This window comes from Triticum aestivum, chromosome 1A, assembly GCF_018294505.1.
Source record: "Triticum aestivum cultivar Chinese Spring chromosome 1A, IWGSC CS RefSeq v2.1, whole genome shotgun sequence".
In the NCBI taxonomy this organism is placed as follows: domain Eukaryota; kingdom Viridiplantae; phylum Streptophyta; class Magnoliopsida; order Poales; family Poaceae; genus Triticum; species Triticum aestivum.
In genome coordinates, this window is record NC_057794.1 from 520,978,740 (window position 1) to 520,996,661 (window position 17,922).

The 17,922-nt window shown below is 45.3% G+C and overlaps 1 protein-coding gene across 3 annotated transcripts; it reads left to right on the plus strand.

The window, feature by feature from the left end:
* The first annotated feature begins 9,598 nt into the window (after positions 1–9,598).
* LOC123062424 (serine/threonine-protein kinase tricornered) lies at positions 9,599–17,922 on the plus strand. 3 transcript variants are annotated; one of them, XR_006429674.1, is made up of 15 exons: positions 9,599–9,875; positions 10,520–10,907; positions 11,639–11,813; positions 13,582–13,665; positions 13,758–13,999; positions 14,085–14,322; positions 15,296–15,375; positions 15,489–15,573; positions 16,106–16,237; positions 16,325–16,438; positions 16,508–16,663; positions 16,969–17,016; positions 17,141–17,225; positions 17,321–17,377; positions 17,468–17,603. XR_006429674.1 is itself a non-coding variant. In XM_044485937.1 (14 exons), the coding sequence occupies exons 2-14, from the start codon at positions 10,696–10,698 to the stop codon at positions 17,587–17,589; spliced, it is 1,674 nt and encodes a 557-aa protein (XP_044341872.1). In that variant the 5' UTR covers positions 9,600–9,875; positions 10,520–10,695; the 3' UTR covers positions 17,590–17,922. The 3 variants fall into 3 exon arrangements, 2 of the variants coding, with proteins under 2 accessions (XP_044341872.1, XP_044341881.1); XM_044485937.1 differs by lacking the exon at positions 16,508–16,663 and having other exon boundaries at positions 9,600–9,875; positions 17,468–17,922; XM_044485946.1 differs by lacking the exon at positions 16,508–16,663 and having other exon boundaries at positions 9,610–9,815; positions 17,468–17,922.

A 17,922-nucleotide genomic window follows, 5' to 3' on the forward strand; every position in this document is an offset into this window, starting at 1 on the left:
GCTATGCTTTTCATAGCATCGGCTATAGATTTTTGATAATAAAATCTGAGGTATCCGACATGCATGTTGGTACGATTATGGAATCAAATGATGCAACTTTCTTTGAGGACATATTTCCTATGAAGGATATGTCGAGTTCATCAAATCAGGAGATACCTACTCCATCTAGTGAGGAATTCACTGTAATTCCTGAACCCACCATTGCGATGGAACACATTGAGAATCCCGTTGAGGGTAACAATGGAACTCCTATGAGGAGTAAGATACAGAGGACTGCAAAGTCTTTTGGTGATGATTTGATTGTGTACCTCGTGGATGACACACCCAGGACTATTTCAGAAGCCTATGCATCTCCTGATGCTGACTACTGGAAGGAAGCTGTACGTAGCGAGATGGATTCCATCTTAGCTAACGGTACCTGGGAGATCACTGACCGTCCTTATGGGTGCAAACCTGTAGGATGTAAGTGGGTGTTCAAGAAGAAGCTTAGACCTGATGGTACGATTGAAAAGTACAAGGCACGGCTTGTGGCCAAGGGTCATACCCAGAAAGAAGGTGAAGACTTCTTTGATACTTACTCACCCGTGGCTAGACTGACCACAATTCGGGTGCTACTATCACTGGCTGCCTCACATGGTCTTCTCGTTCATCAAATGGACGTTAAGACAGCTTTCCTCAATGGAGAGTTGAAGGAGGAAATTTACATGGATCAGCCAGATGGTTTTGTAGTACCTGGGCAAGAAGGAAAGGTGTGCAAGTTATTAAAGTCTTTATATGGCCTTAAACAAGCTCCTGAGGAGTGGCATGAGAAGTTCGAAAGAACATTAACTGCTGCCGGCTTTGTAGTAAACGATGGTGACAAGTGCGTGTACTATCGCTATGGTGGGGGCGAAGGAGTTATTCTTTGTCTGTATGTCGACGACATGTTGATCTTTGGAACCAAACTTGATTTAATCAAGGAGGTTAAGGATTTCTTATCTCGCTGTTTTGAGATGAAGGATCTAGGAGTAGATGATGTTATCTTAAACATCAAGCTGTTGAGAGATGAGAATGGTGGGATCACACTACTTCAGTCTTATTATGTGGAAAAGGTCTTGAGTCGTTTTGGGTATAGCGACTGCACGCCTTCTCCAACTCCATATGATGCTAGTGTGTTGCTTCGAAAGAATCGACGGATTGCTAGAGATCAACTGAGGTATTCTCAGATTAGTGGCTCGCTTATGTATTTGGCGAGTGCCACGAGGCCTGACATCTCTTTTGCTGTGAGCAAGCTGAGTCGGTTTGTGTCAAAACCGGGAGATGATCATTGGCATGCGCTTGAGAGAGTTATGCGCTATTTGAAAGGCACCGCGAGCTATGGGATTCACTACACTGGGTATCCAAGGGTACTGGAGGGTTATAGTGACTCAAACTAGATATCTGATGCTGATGAGATTAATGCCACAAGTGGTTATGTTTTTACACTTGGTGGCGGCGCTGTTTCCTGGAAGTCTTGCAAGCAGACCATCTTAACGAGGTCAAGTATGGAAGCAGAACTCACAGCATTAGACACTGCCACTGTTGAAGCAGAGTGGCTTCGTGAACTCTTGATGGACTTACCTATGGTTGAAAAACCAATACCCCCTATCCTGATGAACTGTGATAATCAAACTGTGATCGTCAAGATAAACAGTTCTAAGGACAATATGAAGTCCTCAAGGCATGTGAAGAGGAGACTAAAATCTGTTAGAAAATTGAGGAACTCCGGAGTTATTATGTTGGATTATATCCAAACGTCGAAAAACTTGGCAGATCCCTTCACAAAGGGTCTATCACGTAATGTGATAGATAATGCATCGATGGAGATGGGTTTGAGACCCACCGCATGAGTTGTCCATAGTGGTAAACCACTCTATGTGATCGGAGATCCCGTGAAGTAGAAGTGGGAGACAAGCTGTTGGTTAGCTGGGAGGAGAGTATCCCTATATTAATTATCCCACTCCGTGAAGATGCAATACTCTCCTGATCTGCATGGCAGGTTGATACTTATCTTAATGTGTTCCAAGTGGCTTATTCAGGTAAGCAGAGATGTTGTCCTGCAGAACATCTTCTAAGGAACACACCTATATGAATTTGACTGTTAATGTCGCAGTCTGTGAGAATTGGGTGTTCTCTAATAAATTCATGAAAGGCCCTGGAGTATGACGTATACGCTCCACCCACGGGGAAGCCTTGCGGCAGCCCAGTATCGGTCAAGAATTTGTGTGAAACTAGTTTCACAGAAAACTTGTAGTTCAAGGCATAGTCCACTATTCAAGTTGTGATCTAGTGTAGCATAAATTTCTAAGTGGAAGTTCAACTTCACAGTCTCCACTAAGCACCGATATATAAAACAATGTTTTGGAACTAAATGATGAGATGTGCCAATGAGACTTTGTGGGGGATTGTTGGAATTTTGCTAGTAGGCCTTTGGCCCAAAGCCCAACTAAAATTCTGAAATTCTCTTGGCCCATTCATGCACACATGTGAGTGGAGTGAGTGAGGCTAAAGTTTAGTCCCACCCCGAAAGTTGAGAGAGAGTTGCACCTCTTTATAAGGTGAGCTCTTCTACCACTTGTATGAGCATGAGAAGAGAAGACCTACACACGTGCTCCTCCTCCTCGCTCGCCTCGCCACGCCACGCCTCGTCACGACGCGCCGCGCCGCGGGTTGCGGGATGAGCCGAGCCGAGGACAGAGCTATGCACGTTGTCTATATTTTTGCTGCATGGGAAAATTAATAAGTCATTAATTAATAATTAACGGACGCGTTAATTACTGAACCGTTTCCGATTCTTTTGCATCGTGACGACTCGGACGTGGGGTTTACTCCCACGACCTACCCGGCCCGCACTATATAGTCAGGCAGACGTCTACCCTAACCGCCGCCGCTTCGTATGGTTTCTCACCACCGTTCCAGATCATTGCGCCGCCAAGCAAGTCTTCTCCATCCCTCCTTCCAGCGTGCACCGCGAGAAGGGACAGCAGGCCTCCGGAACCCCGCCTCTCGTGATCCTGTACGGGAGAGGGGCGATCAGGTTTTTGGGGAGCGCACTCGCGCGACTGCTGGCAGCGACGACTTCGCGAACGACGACTTCTTCCCCGACCTCGGCAACCTCGTCCTCGGCGACATGGGCGACAACGTCAACGCCGGCGGTGCTGCACCCGCTGCACCGTATGTGATTCTATCCTTCCTGTTCGAGATCGTGGTAGAATTCATGCTTCTAGTATGTGCCCTAGATGTGATATGTTCATCTGCTATGCTAGTTCGCATGATTAGTTTAATCTCTGCTGTTGTGGTCATGATTTATCTTCTGTTACTCGGATTAAATCTCGTAGTAATTTGCTCATATTTCCAACACTGCACACATGTATTTGGCTAATCTTAACAACATGATTAACTTACACACGGCTAACATTAAGAGGACAAGATGACCACTCTGGCCGGCTTAATAAGCTTCAAGTGCACATGGGCCATGAGCCCTCTCCGTATGATTAATTACACGACAGCATCAACATGGTTGATCAAAGCTGCTCCACACCGAAACTCCGCGTACGGACCATCTTCACCCCAAAGCTGCGTTTCCTTTTGGATCGCGCGTCAAAGTAATTGTGACCGCGGTACCACCTGTACCTCCTACGTATGACCAAAAGATCATCACACCGACTCAGAGGGTGTTTGTTTTCAGGGACTTATTGGTTTAGGGACTTAAAAAAGTTCCTATAAGTTTCATCTTAACCAAACAGGAAGGACTTATAAAGACTTAAAATGGGCATTTGAAACTTATGAAATAAGACTCTCAAGGAAGGACTTATAGGGACTTATAATTATAGTATGGTCTTTTAATCTATATTAAATTCCAGAAACCAAACAGATAGGGACTTTTTAGAGACTTAGGACTTATAAGTTGGGACTAAAAAAAGTCCTAGGACTTATAAACCAAACAAAGCCTACATCCGACTGACCAAAGCTACTCATCAGATTCGCTAACAGAAAACCCTACTCATCAGATAAAAATGACAATTCCTGACAGCACCCGTCTTGCGCTTCCGACTTGAAGGATCGTAGAAAAAGAAGAAGAAATGACCAGTCCTCGCCCATGGATCGGTGCGAACATGTACCGGCTTCGACCGATCCACGACTCGGCCCATGCCTGCTCCTCGGTCCACAACACTAATAATCAAGTCCGCATCAGCGATCAGGTCGGGTCTGACTTTAGGGGCTGTCCCTGTTCGTCGTGGATCAGGCACAGACCTGTCCGCCCTCTCCTCCCCAAGAAAGCGATGGATCAGCCGCCAGACCTCCAACTCCGCTGTGCGTCCCCGCAAGAAACCGTCCCTGGCTCGTCGCACAGCACAAGCCCACATCATCCGCGGCGACGGCGAGAGTGCAGCAGGACGCGGTGGGTGGGTGCACCTGCCCCGGCGCTGGGGTGAAGCCAAAGGAACCTCGCCCGACGGCGACTCCACCGTCGATGGGGGAGCGGCAGCTACGTGGACGTGGCGGACATGGTAGGGGCGGGGTAGGCCGGAACCGTCAGCACGGCCGGCCGGCCGGCGGCGACTCCTCGCCTGTGTTGGGTTCGCACCGTCGATCGGGTCGGAACTACCCGAGCTGCTAGTAGTACGTTCCGTCTCACGCATCCGCAGGCTGTTTTTTTTTACATCAATACAGACACAAGCGCTCATATACACGCGCATACACTCACCCCTATAAACGCACGCACGCATATCCTATCCCTATGAGCATCTCCGAGAGACTGAGCCGACATATCATCTTGAGATTTACGAAGTCACCGTAGGCGCCTTGTCGTCGACGGGAATGTCTCCTCCCACTGAAAGCGCATCGCTGAAAAATTCTGAAATAAATTCAGAAATAATGTGAGCATCAAAATTTGAATCCTGGTAAGTTGGGGATATCACTGTATACCTAACCAACTCAACTACAGGTTGATTCGCACATCCGCAGGCTGTTGGGACTCGGAGCACACGAGTGACAAACGTCGCGTGATTTTTTCTCTTTTGCTTGCTCAACGGTACGTGGCTGGTGGCAACACAGTCGCCAACTCTTCAGGAAACGCTAGCAACTCGCTTGAAAAAAAAGGAGTAGCTCCGAGGCACTCGTGGGATGGCAAAAGAAAAAAAAACCGAACGCGTAGGTACGATTAGCGGCAGGCTCTGGGTAGGTGGTGCATCAATTCCAGCAGCGGTACGTACGTAGGTTGTGCGTGTGTCTAGTCTACTGCCGATCGGCGGCTTTTAATACGATTATACGTCTACGTACGCTACGTCGCTGCTGTACTCTACTCGGGCGTTGCCGACTTTGTAAATGCGTCTGTGGGTGTTTTCCCACGAGATGTAACAGCAACTGTGTGAACGTCGGTGGGACTCGTCGGAAATATGCCGGTCGCTGTGGGGCATGGTCGGCGAGACCTTGATTTGAGGACCTGGCGTTGGAAATGGCTAGTCCGTTTTCATGGCTAACTTTGAACCGGCTAGTCGTTTATCATGGATTATATGGATGATAAAAATGTGTTGTAAAGACATAACCATAGAGACAAGTCAAACACATTGCTTAAAAATCTCCAATGCCCCAGGGGCTGTAAATACCAAACTATGAGCGGATCAAACAAATAATAAAAAAAACCATGAATCTAACGCAAGACTGGATCCCCGCGACACCCTCCAGTCACTGGGATCGGAATCAATACCCTCGCAATATTTCATCCATGAGCAATGCAACGATGAGCAAAGCGACACGACAGGTCAAGGGAATAACGAGGTGGAGTTGAACCCACGCCAAGGAGGCCAGGGCTCCATCGGAGACAAATTATCACCGACTTGTACATTGAAAGAGCGGATGGGGGTAGGGGGTTGTTGTTGGTTGAGCCCTCCTAGCGTTTGTCCACCATGGGCGGCATATGACTACAAATGGACGGTGTCGGCAACTGTTACCGACCTAGACGAGAAGACATCAACGGCCATTAAGGTGGCAACGACGCAACGATTGTCATCTACTACCACCGCCCCTTCACGAGTAAATACGGATGATCCATGATGATCGTACAACGACAAATTCTATCATCATGTAAGGTGGCAACGACGCCAGTGTTGAGAAAAATGCAGGCCAAGACATTTTCCCACTTGGAAAATCGCGAGTCGAGGAGAGTGACCGACACTTAGCAGCGCACGACTGAAACGCGATGCGGGTTTGCCACCATTTTGAAGCCGGTGCTAAAAACCGTCCGACCTGCTCATTTTTATTTTTGCAAGCACACAAGGATGAAGGCCATCAATGGCCATCTATAAATTTCAACCTAAAAATAACTATGTACTCCAGATCGATCGATTAAGAAATAAGTAAGCACCTCTTGAATAAAGAAAGAAATCTCTACTATCTAAAAGAAACGTAAGGTTCCCTCTCCCCTCTTACGTCGCCCACCCTTCGTCCATCCTTTCGTACGATCCCCACGGCCCCACCCCACCACCGATTTTCTTTCCTCCCTCTACCGGTTTTCTTTCTCCTGGTTCCCTATTTGCCGGTTTTATTCACATCTGGCTGGATGGACCCGCTATATTTTTGGCAACCAAATAATTCATGTATGGTAACCAATCTTTTGTTTTGTAATACAAACGTGATCAGTACATGTATGGTACGGTAATGAATACCCTCCTTGATTGTGCAAAAAAATGAATATCCTCTTTGGTAATGCAATAAACTCAATGGAGATCATCAATTTCCTTTCTTTTTTCCACCAATCGGTAAACAAATCAGAAGGAAGCAATCAGACGCATGTACGGAAGATAATCGCGGAGACCGCGCGTGGCATGCAGGAAGAAATTGTCGAGATCTGCGGAAACGAAGGAAAGAAATCTCTAGGCTGCTCGCACTCCCCCATCAACGGCCCTGCACATGCACTATTCATTTGGATTTTCTAAAAACGTGATTCATATATCTCTTTCTTATCCCTATGGCCTATCGTTGTGGGCACGTTTCATCTGTATAGACGCGGGCGACCGAACGGGCTCACCAGTGTACCGCACCTCAAGACCATGATTCTCAAGATGCTGCGCCACGGCCGCCCGCCATGTTCGTAGCACCCACTAAGGTGAGCTCCTTGCATTCGCGTACGTGCATTAGCAACCATCACATCAGCTTTCTAATTGTGCTTATGCGTGGTAAGAAAGCAGAGAGATCACCAATAAAAAAGCGGCAGCAGCAGCTACTGCTGCAAGAGCAAGACAGGACAGCGAGAGCATGTGACTCCAATTAGAATTCAGATAATAACAATCCTGCGGTAGTGGACAGTGCTTATCTTCTCAGATCATGCTGATGTTGTACATGAGAAATTATAAAGGGGAAGTGCAGATTCAGGTGGTGAAACAGTTAAGGAGTACAAGCTCAAGACAGTCAATGATTCAAGGCATGCACTAATGTCCAGATTTCCATACATTCCAGTATGTTGGTATATGTTAATGTATAACCTGTAAATTGTGATCATATGCCATGGGCACTGCTGATGGGATTTCGTCTCCAGAGACTCGATCGTCATCAAAGAGCAAGGTGACAAGGGTGGAAGCTGGAGCACATAACATCATGTTGTACTACTCTGTATTTAGAGTGATCATTGCATGCATCTTTCATTATTTTTGTAAATAAGAAATTTAATATGACGTCTCCTGTGCAGGTAATAGTTGTTTCACTTGCAAAATAGACATATAATACACTTCATCTCCCAAGCGAGGTAGACGACAATATGATTACGTATGTGTTGGTGTTCGAAAAACACAAGCAACTATTCCCTCTGTAACATAATATAAGATATTTTTAGACATTATTGTAGTGTCAAAACATATCTTGTTGTAGAGGGAGTAGAACTCAATCTTGGGGTTTCATTGCCCGTTCATATTCTGTCCATATAAAAATGGATCGAAGGATGCATTACATCTTATATTTGCTTTCTAGCTAAATGTTTATGAACAAGACATGATTTGGCAAGATGTGCATGAGGATTGTAAAGGTATATATTTGCCATGATTATACTGAACCATTAGAATATTCCTGAAATCTTAAAAGTGCACGCCCACTTTTTCGTAGGAACAGGCGGCCGGGCTGGTTACTTACATGTGTGTCTTTTTTTGTCAGCTAGTGAATGTTTTTTGTTAGCATTAAATGCGTACGGACTAGTCCTGGAAACAGATTCACGCACATTTATTTTGGCCACTTCAATTTTTAAAAAGTTGTATCTTTTAAACCACACGTCGGAATTCAGATCCGTCTTCACCGTTGGATTCATCGCGACGAGATCTTCGAAACTAGATCCCGCATGGATATGTTTCGACGAAAATTTTTTGATGCCAACTTTGGCGCTGTATTGTGCAACTTCAGTACTGCTTTGTGCAACTTTAGTACTGCATGGTGCAATTTTTTTCAAACCCAGCTTTTTGGAGCTGCATCCTCAGTAATTGTCGTTGCACACATAGTAGTCCTAGTTGGCACATACATGGCCACATAGTTGCATAATCTGGTCCGCATAGTCGCATATGAATTATCATAGCTTGTAATGTAGTCTAGTTACACACACATTGATGTTTAGTTGGCTTGTAACGTAGTCTAGTTGCGCACACATTGATGTTTAGTTGGCAGGAAGACTAGTTGCATACACATATGCTTAGTTGGCTTGTAATATAGTCTAGTTGCACACACATTGATGTTTAGTTGGCAGGACACTAGTTGCACAAGCATTAATATTTAGTTGGCAGGACTAGTTACACACACATATACTCAGTTGACACGGCAATGTAGTCTAGTTGCATAATGCAGTACTATAGTTGCACCATATAGCACCAAAGTTGGCATCAAAAAAAATTCGTCGAAACATACCCATATGGGATCTAGTTTCGAAGATCTCGTCGCGATGAACCCAAAGGTGAAAACGGATCTGAATTCCAACGTGTGGTTTAAAAGATATGACTTTTTAAAGATTTAAGAGACGAAAATAAATGTGTTTCACGGACCAGTCTGTACGCATTTGCTATACGCATTTAATGCTAATAAAAACATCCATTAACTAACAAAAAAAGACACACAATAGATAATTGCTATTTATAAATTATTAGAGGACCAAAACTTGCAATTTTGGACCGGCCGCTCGCAAAGTATAGTGAGCAGCCGACCGCTCGCTAGACCGGTCCTAGAATATTTATGTCCCGTTGCAATGCACTCGCAATTACCTAGTTATATAAAAGAAAACGTGGACACACGGTTTGCCAACGAGATGATAACCCGCCGAGCCGCCCGAAGGCGGCAGGCGGCGTGCGCCGTACCCGCACAAGCAAATGGAACAAATTAAAAAAAGCACTCATCGGGGCGGGACGAGCGGGTTGATGGGCCGACCGACGGCGACGGTGCAGGCCGGGGAGCGAGCCGGGGCAGTCGCGTTGTGCGCGGCAGGTGGGGGACCCCGCCCCCGGCGCCGCAGCAGTACAACTAGCACCACCAACAGAGTAGGGAGGAGGGTGGAGCAGGCTCAAACAGGGTAGAGAAGGCACGCGGAAGTTTCGTTCCGGGGAGTCAAAGCCAAGCCACGCTTCTCTCACACGCGCGCACGCACGCACGCACGCACAGGCAGCGCTCCCTCCCTCCCTCCCTCTGTGCACATCGCATCGGCGGGGCTGGCCTTTTCTCTCTCCTCCCTCCCCCTCACACGCTTTGCCTTTGCCCACGAAAAGGACAACCAACCCGGAGCGACGCAGCCAGGCAGGGGTGAAGAGAAGAGAAGAGAGGGAAAAAAAGGCGTGAGTCCCCCCTCCCTCCCCCTTTTGCTCCAGTCGCCGCCGAGATCCGCCCCCGCCGAGGTGAGCGCCCCGCCCGCCGATCCGCGCCGCCCGGTCCCGCCGGCTGTTCCGGATGGCTATCCCATCCCCGCCTCCCTCCCTCTCTCTCTCTCTCTCTCTCTCTCTGGATTGAGTAGTAGCCGCCGCTGCGGCCGGGAGCGGGGGTTTTGGCGGGCTCCCGGCGGCGAATTCGACGCCGCGCGCGGCCGCGGGCTCGGGAGTGCGGTGGCGTGTGTTGCGGTGGTTTGACGGGGGGTTTTGGCGCCGCTCCTCGTCCTCGATTTCCGGGGGGCCTCGCGCGCGCGCGCGAGCCGGCAATGCGATTTCTGGGTCGAATTCCGCGAATCTCCTCGCCGGAATGCGGCTGTTCGAGGATTTTTTTTTCTTTTTTGGTGGGGGTGGGGGGTTTCGGCTGGGAATTGGGATCTTACGTTCCTTTTACTGGTTCGTAACCGGCGCGTCAGCCGCTGCCGTCGACGGAGGGTTCATGCCCAGTGTGGTTTAGTTTCGGGATTTTTGACTGGGTTTAGGTGTCGTGTCCGAGAATAGGAGAAACTTGGAAGGATTCTATTGACCGTTCCCTCCCTCGCCCGTGTAAGTCGTGCCATGGATGGCAACTTGTGCGAACGATTCTGACTGATGGTAATTTTCTATGATTTTTCCAGATAGGCATCATTCCCAGCATCGGGTTCTACGGAGGAGGCGCCGGTTTGGACATCTGATCCATTTGGAGGGTATTGACCGCTTCAGAGCTAGAGCTCCTCTGGCCTGTGGGCGGCTGCTGGATTGGTCAATATAATACGCTCTCTGGTCTTGGAGATGATGCCATTGTGAGCACAAGATGGATTCCGCGAGAAGTTGGTTCCAGAAGTTCCAGCCGCGGGACAAGTCCAAGAGCCCGGCGGTGCCTGCCAGCCATGGGAAGGATCCCGGGAAGCCCCCCGTCGACGACGCGCCTTCTAGCGCGACCAAGCAGAAGGTCGCTGCGGCAAAACAGTACATTGAGAACCACTACAAGACTCAGATGAAGTCCTTGCAAGATAGGAAAGAGAGGTAGGCTGGCAACTTAAATGTTTGGCGCGCTTTCCCCTGCTTTAGCTGTGGATTTAGGTACTTGACTCCATCTGGTTCAATAAATCCTACCATGCCGCGGAGTAGGAAAACGACAAGCACCCTTCTTGTTGCTATTACCGAGCAGGATGCTTATTAACACACATCACATGCCATGTTGGGATTGGAATGGTAAACACCGATTCAGGTTGTTAAGATGAAGTCCTTGGGCCACACAAGTTGTCGGGACCTTGTCACCGCCATAAATAGGAGTTCCAATGGATTAAAGCTCTAGCTCCAAATTAGGTACATAGCTTGAACGGTTTGTTGAGTCCTCCAGTTGCACAAGTGGCTTAGTAAAACATTTAATTCACTACCAGATATGACTTGTAATTGGTCTTCAGGTTTGATATATTAATCTCAAAACACTTCGCTCAAGGTGATTAATATACCCATTTTGAAAGCCGTCTAGCCGTCCTTTTCAGAGATTTTGGTTGACACCATCACTGTTAATTTCCGCATTGTGAATGCACAATTTTGATAACCTGCGTCTGATTGTTTATTTTGTTCTCAGTTAAAACTTGTATCAACATTACTCCCTGAGATGTATATTTTGCATCGATTGTAACTTATTTCAATCTGCTTCATGCTTTGATGTGCCACTTCTGTTTGAGACTAATTTACTGGCTACAATTTAGTCATCATCCTGATCTGATATCTTTGTCTTCTTTTAGGCGCTGGATGCTGGAGAGGAAATTACAGGATGCTGAAGTTCCTGCAGAAGAGCAGAACAACATTCTAAAACATTTGGAGAAAAAGGAGACTGAATATATGCGTTTGCAAAGACACAAGATGGGGGTTGAAGATTTTGAACTTTTGACAATTATTGGAAGAGGTGCATTTGGAGAGGTACCTCTCAGTTTGGTCCCTGTTGTTTATTTATATGTTTAACCTCCTATGTGGCATGATTTCTTGGTCTTCTAATTCTGGTTGTCAATAGTAGATTCAGAAGGCCAATATTGGGCTTGACACTATTGCTCATCCTACCTTTTCCCCATAAACATGATCTCTTATGTAATCACAAAATTGTGCTGCGCTGTGCTCCCTCTACTTGCCGCTCAACACGGAACGTCCTGTGTATTCTTTGTCTACAAGCATGCCAATGTGTCATTGTTCTTTAGGCTGTAAGGTGACCTAAGGCGAGCACCCACCGCCCTGATGCCTAAGCGACTAAGGCAGGAAAAATTGCAAGGTGCTGCTAGGGTGCCTTGCCACCTAAGCGTCCAAGGCAGGACGCCTTAAAACAATGTCCTACGTTGCTACGGAACCACAATATGATTGTAGTTGTATTGAATTAAGAGTATAGAACAACCAACACACTTGCAACACTGCGAAGAAAAACTCAAGCAAGCAGCAACACTGGCCTTGCGTAACTGCAGCGGCCATGGGAGCACCAGTGCAAGATTTGAAGCGGCAGAGCCATGTCTGGATTTTGAAATTTGAAAGCTAGGATGATTGAGATTGGAACCATGAGTTGGTTGCGAGATCTTTTGGGTTTCTACTCTAGCCAACCCCAACTTGTTTGGGACTAAAGGGTTTGTTGTTGTCGTTGTTGATGATGATGATGATTGAGGTTGGAAGGAGGGCCGGCCGGAAGACATGGATTGGGGAGTAGCCGCAGCAGGGAAAACAATTGGTTGGCAGATTGACTGGCTTGTTTGTCTCGTAGTTTTTTCCCCCGTACTTATGAAAGACTTCCCCCTTCGAAACATGCGTGAGGTGGTAGCTTGTTGGTTTGACTGAGTTGGGTGTAGAGGCAAGTGTGAGGTTCGAGGCTCCCCGACTGCATTATTTCTGTTTGTTTTTTAAAAACGGAAGGGGTCCTAGATAGACGAGGGAAATTGAGGTGGAGTTTGGGGGGACTCACCGCTACCACCAACTCCAATTTATAAGATGGTGGTGAAGTAGAGATATATAGTCACATAAAAAAGAGCGTGTACCCAGTGCCGAAAGCTCCCACACAAGGTAGGGTTAGCCTTACCCCTTGCATGATAATTCTGCAAGGAGACTGGTTCGAACCCAGGACCTCCAGGCCACAAGTGGAGACTCTACCACTGCGCTAGGCCCGCCCTTCATATATCACACCAGGATAAAAAGAGTCCCTTCATACAAGCATTTCACCTTTCATCCTTTTCAGCAAGAGAACATGAGAATAATGTTTTTGCGTAGTGCAGTTGACCCGTATACTTATAAAGCAACGTTTACATGCTGGCCTGGTTTTGTGGTGTGCTCTGTTCTTCTGATATATTTTCTTTCAGTTATTTCCTATGCCTTCCTATTCTTCTCCAGCTGTGTTGTTCTTTCCCCTGCACTATAAAAATGTGTGCCCAGTTAGCCCGTTACAGCCCAGTTCTTTTACCGGCTTCTACAATAAGCTGCCCCCTCCCTAGCTTAGTTTAGAAGCCCCCCTCCCCCCCATACCGTGGGCGCTTCTTTAGAAGCTCCAACCAATATGGGGGGCGTCTTCTAGAATAAGTTGGGGAGGGGGCGGCACTGTCATAAGCCGCCAAAAGAACTGGGCCGTATGTAATAAAGTAACCATCGCCAGTTATTTGTACTTTTTTGGTCATCGCTATGTGCGTCATGTTTAATGTCATTCTGAATTGTGATTATGCAGGTGCGTCTTTGTAGAGAGAAGACCTCTAAAAGTGTATATGCAATGAAAAAGCTTAAGAAATCTGAAATGCTTCGTAGGGGCCAGGTAACCGTGTACGGTTTATCCGTTTTTTTGTATTTTCCATTTCTGGTTATATGCTGTCCTCTGACACAGTGTCATGTTTGTACACATTTCAGGTGGAACACGTCAAAGCCGAAAGAAACCTCCTTGCAGAAGTCGATAGTGCGTACATAGTAAAGCTTTACTATTCTTTTCAAGATGATGAGTTCTTGTATCTCATCATGGAGTACCTTCCTGGTGGTGACATGATGACTTTGCTCATGCGCAAGGACACTCTGACAGAAGATGAAGCCAAATTTTACATCGCAGAAACTGTACTAGCAATAGAGTCCATTCACAAGCACAATTACATTCACAGGTATCGTGTATAACCGTTCTCTTGCTCTGTTAATAATTCTGCCGCTTAGGTAATCTAAGATATATTTTTGTGTTTCTTCTGTCAGGGATATCAAGCCAGATAATTTATTGTTAGATCTCAGTGGTCACTTGAAGCTTTCTGACTTTGGATTGTGCAAACCTTTGGATAGCAGTAATTTTCCAAATTTGAATGAACCGGATTATACACCTGGAAAAGGTGCTAAACCTTTACCCGATAACACCAGTCGATTAACTAACTCTTCTGCACCGAAGCGTACGCAGCAGGAGCAGCTGTCACATTGGCAAAAGAACCGTCGGATGTTGGTAAGTAACACATCTAGGATGGAATCAACTTATTGATGGTTGGGAAACAGTATTAACAATGTTATGATGCCATGTCTAATAAGTTGATATATTAATGTTTGTAGTACACTTCTATGGGCATACTTGGTTTCATGCCTTGTTTTGCCTTGCCAAAATAGTTTGTAGAAATGTGGTCCCCAATTTTCTGGCTCCATGAATGTTGGCAGGATTTGACTGAATTTGGCAAGGTATTATCTTGTCTCTAATGTTGATAGCAAATCAATCACTATCCTAACGCACCTTGCCAAAATTTGGCACAGAATTGGCAGAAAACCAACCTTCATACCGAAACATGGCAACTTTTGACATTGCTGAAATGTTGGCTTGTCAACTTGGGGTATCAAACAAGACAGACCCTATGGTCCTAGCAGGCTTTATGCTATCTTCGTATTTCCTAGGCATCCATTTTCTTGGCCTCCTACCTTGCAAAAAACCATATCAAATTTCAACTTTTTATCTATTGTTTCGCTGAAAATGTGTCGGAGCTATTTTGAACATGAATCTTTCTCAAGGAAGAACTATGAGAAATTAAGAACACAGAAACATTAACATAAACATAAGCTGTCCGGATCTAAGGAGGCATGGTTTTGGTGTAACATGCCAATCTTCACGGTGTTGAACCTAGTCAAATCCAATTTCATGATGTTTTTAAATAAAGTGTTTGCTCAGCTCAAGAAACCCAGTTACCTTCCTTCAGTGGGGCGATATACTATTGCAAGGAAATCAAATACCTCATATTCTAAGCTTGAACTTCTAGTGGGTTGTGTAAATGATGTATTATGGTACTTCTTGATAAACATTGGTTTTTCTTATGTGGGATTTGTATCTTGACTTGGCTTTTCCTTTCATATCTGTTGTCTATGATTTGCTATGTTAACAAGCGAGTATGCCCCACTGGCATAGCTAACATGTTGGTCATTCTTGTGTCATACAGGCGTATTCTACAGTTGGTACTCCTGATTACATTGCTCCAGAGGTTCTATTGAAGAAAGGATATGGAATGGAGTGTGACTGGTTAGGTTTCTTATCTTGTAATGATTTTCTTTAGTCGTTAAACTTCTTAATTTTCATTGCACATGCTTTATGTATTAAATGGATTTTTGGTCTCACATTTCTTTCTTTATTAGGTGGTCCCTTGGTGCTATCATGTATGAAATGCTAGTTGGTTATCCCCCATTTTATTCGGAGGATCCAATGTCGACCTGCAGAAAGGTATGTCTCTCACACAGGCTTCATGAATCAATCACTGAGGATGTTTATTTGGTTTGGCATCTTCAGCCTATGTAACGCTTGCCAGACTCGCACGAGACTGACTTTAGTTAAATCTGTAACACATAGGACAGGGCAAAATGCATAGATGCACCATAGTAGTGTGAATTGCCTGTAGTTTTACTACCCTGTGGATAGATTCTGATAGTTGTAGCTGGTCACTGCAGCTCATATCTACTCCCTCTGTTCCAAATTACTCGTCGCAGAAATGGATGTATCTAGAACTAAAATACATCTAGATACATCTATACCTGCGACAAGTAATTCAGAACGGAGGGAGTAGTTCCCTACTATACACCTTATATGGACTATATTATTCATTGCATTCATGATATTGGGTTTACCCTGTTTAGTGTTCTGTAGTAGGAATTTGTATCCAACAATTCACCTAACTTGTTCATTGGCACACAGAATACTTGTATAACTGTACAAAAATGCAATCTGATCTGTTTGATGCTCTTTTTTGTTCATCCAGATTGTGAACTGGAGAAGTCACCTGAAATTTCCTGAAGAGGCAAAGCTTTCTTCTGAAACTAAGGATCTCATTAGCAAACTTCTCTGTAATGTTGAGCAGAGACTTGGAACAAAAGGAGCCCATGAAATAAAAGTGTGTCCCTTACCTTGGTTCTACACAGTACACCCTCATTTTTCTCAGTTACCTGCTTAGCTGATAACACCATGTCATCCACTTCAGGCACATACATGGTTTAGAGGTGTCCAATGGGAAAAGTTGTATCAGATGAAAGCTGCTTTCATACCAGAAGTTAATGGCGAGTTGGATACTCAGAACTTTGAGAAATTTGAGGAGGTAATATTCTGTGGTTCCACTTTGTATATCTTTCTAGACAATATGCATTAATAGTATCTCCTGCTCCAGACACTTGATGGTTTCTGCGGTGCATGACAGTCGATAACCAAAGTGGCTTGAAGTATGTTCCCACTTCTTTTTGGTGCTGACGGTGGTCTGTCATGCATTGACTGTTGGCATGGCTCACAGTTATGCAGTGGCTAACTTAAGAGATTCCAGAATGCTGTGCGTTTTATATTTCCGAGCAGTAAAATATGCATCTACTGCAGTTGCAATTCGCATGGAAGCTGCTAATAACCTTCTTTTTTACCTGTTTTCACCTTTTATTTTGTGGTTTGCACTTTTAATTTTACAATACACTTAATTGACACAGGGAAAACACAACTTTTAAAATATGGGCCATGTTTCCCATGTACCTACTACTTAGATAGATCTCCATGATAAATGCTGTTGAGACTTGAATTAGAACTGTGTCGAAAGTTCAAGGTGTCATGCTTACATTTACCTTTGTTTCAACTATATTTTTACAGACTGGAGCACAAGTTCAGAGTTCATCTAAGGCGGGTCCATGGAGAAAGGTATGCCTGAATTCAACATGAAATGCAGCATGCATTTTTGGCTTAAAAATAATGATGTCATGGGAACATTGAGTTCACTCATGTTCAGCTTCATGTCGGCACTAAAGATTTTTTTTTCTTCCAGATGCTTCCATCCAAGGATGCAAATTTTGTTGGATACACGTACAAGAACTTTGAAATTGTGAATGACGATGAAGTTGCCGGGATTGGTTAGTCTCTCTTGACTGCACTATTGCCTTTGGCCTTGGGATTTTGTATTCTTAGTTTGTTAGTTTTAGAATTGAATCGTGCTTTTATGCAACAGCCGAGCTGAAGAAAAAGAGTTCCAAATCAAAACGGCCAACCATCAAGACATTGTTTGGTAACTAGCACTGGCCAGTATTTTACATTTGGTTCCCCACCTCACCATTTATTGATCACGATCCATTTACCTTTGTTCGTATTGAAACAGAGAGCATGGATGAAGATGAACCTGTGCACGGCGGTTTCTTAAATATGTTGCCCCATAAGGAGGGACAACCTTCTTCTCACTCAAGCGCCCCACCAGAACAATACCAACCTCGACGTAAATAGGATATGGAGGTTTTGAAAAGTAAACCACAGAAAAGTAAAAGAGAGGAAAAAAAACTGTTGCCTTTTGGTCTTGGTGTTACCCCGTCCAGCTTTTGTAAATCCTAACCGATGCTTTCTTTTTAGTGAATTTGTTAAAACAACATCCATCCCCTGTCTCCAAAATAGTATGGTGTTTGATGTTAGCAGTGATGCCTGTTTGGTTCGCCGTATGTTGGGTTGACAGTCTCGGCGATGGGTCCTCGGCTATTACTGGCTACAGCATAAGTGTATACTTGCTACCAGCTCTGACGAGCATGTGTATTACAATTGAATTCACCTCTGCTTTTCTGAACC

Coding starts and splice junctions, on each gene's coding strand:
- LOC123062424 (XM_044485937.1), top strand. CDS start 10,696: ATGGATTCCGCGAGAAGTTGGTTCCAGAAGTTCCAGCCGCGGGACAAG. Junction 11,814..13,581: donor GAAGAGGTGCATTTGGAGAG/GTACCTCTCAGT, acceptor GTGATTATGCAG/GTGCGTCTTTGTAGAGAGAA. Junction 14,000..14,084: donor AAGCACAATTACATTCACAG/GTATCGTGTATA, acceptor TTCTTCTGTCAG/GGATATCAAGCCAGATAATT.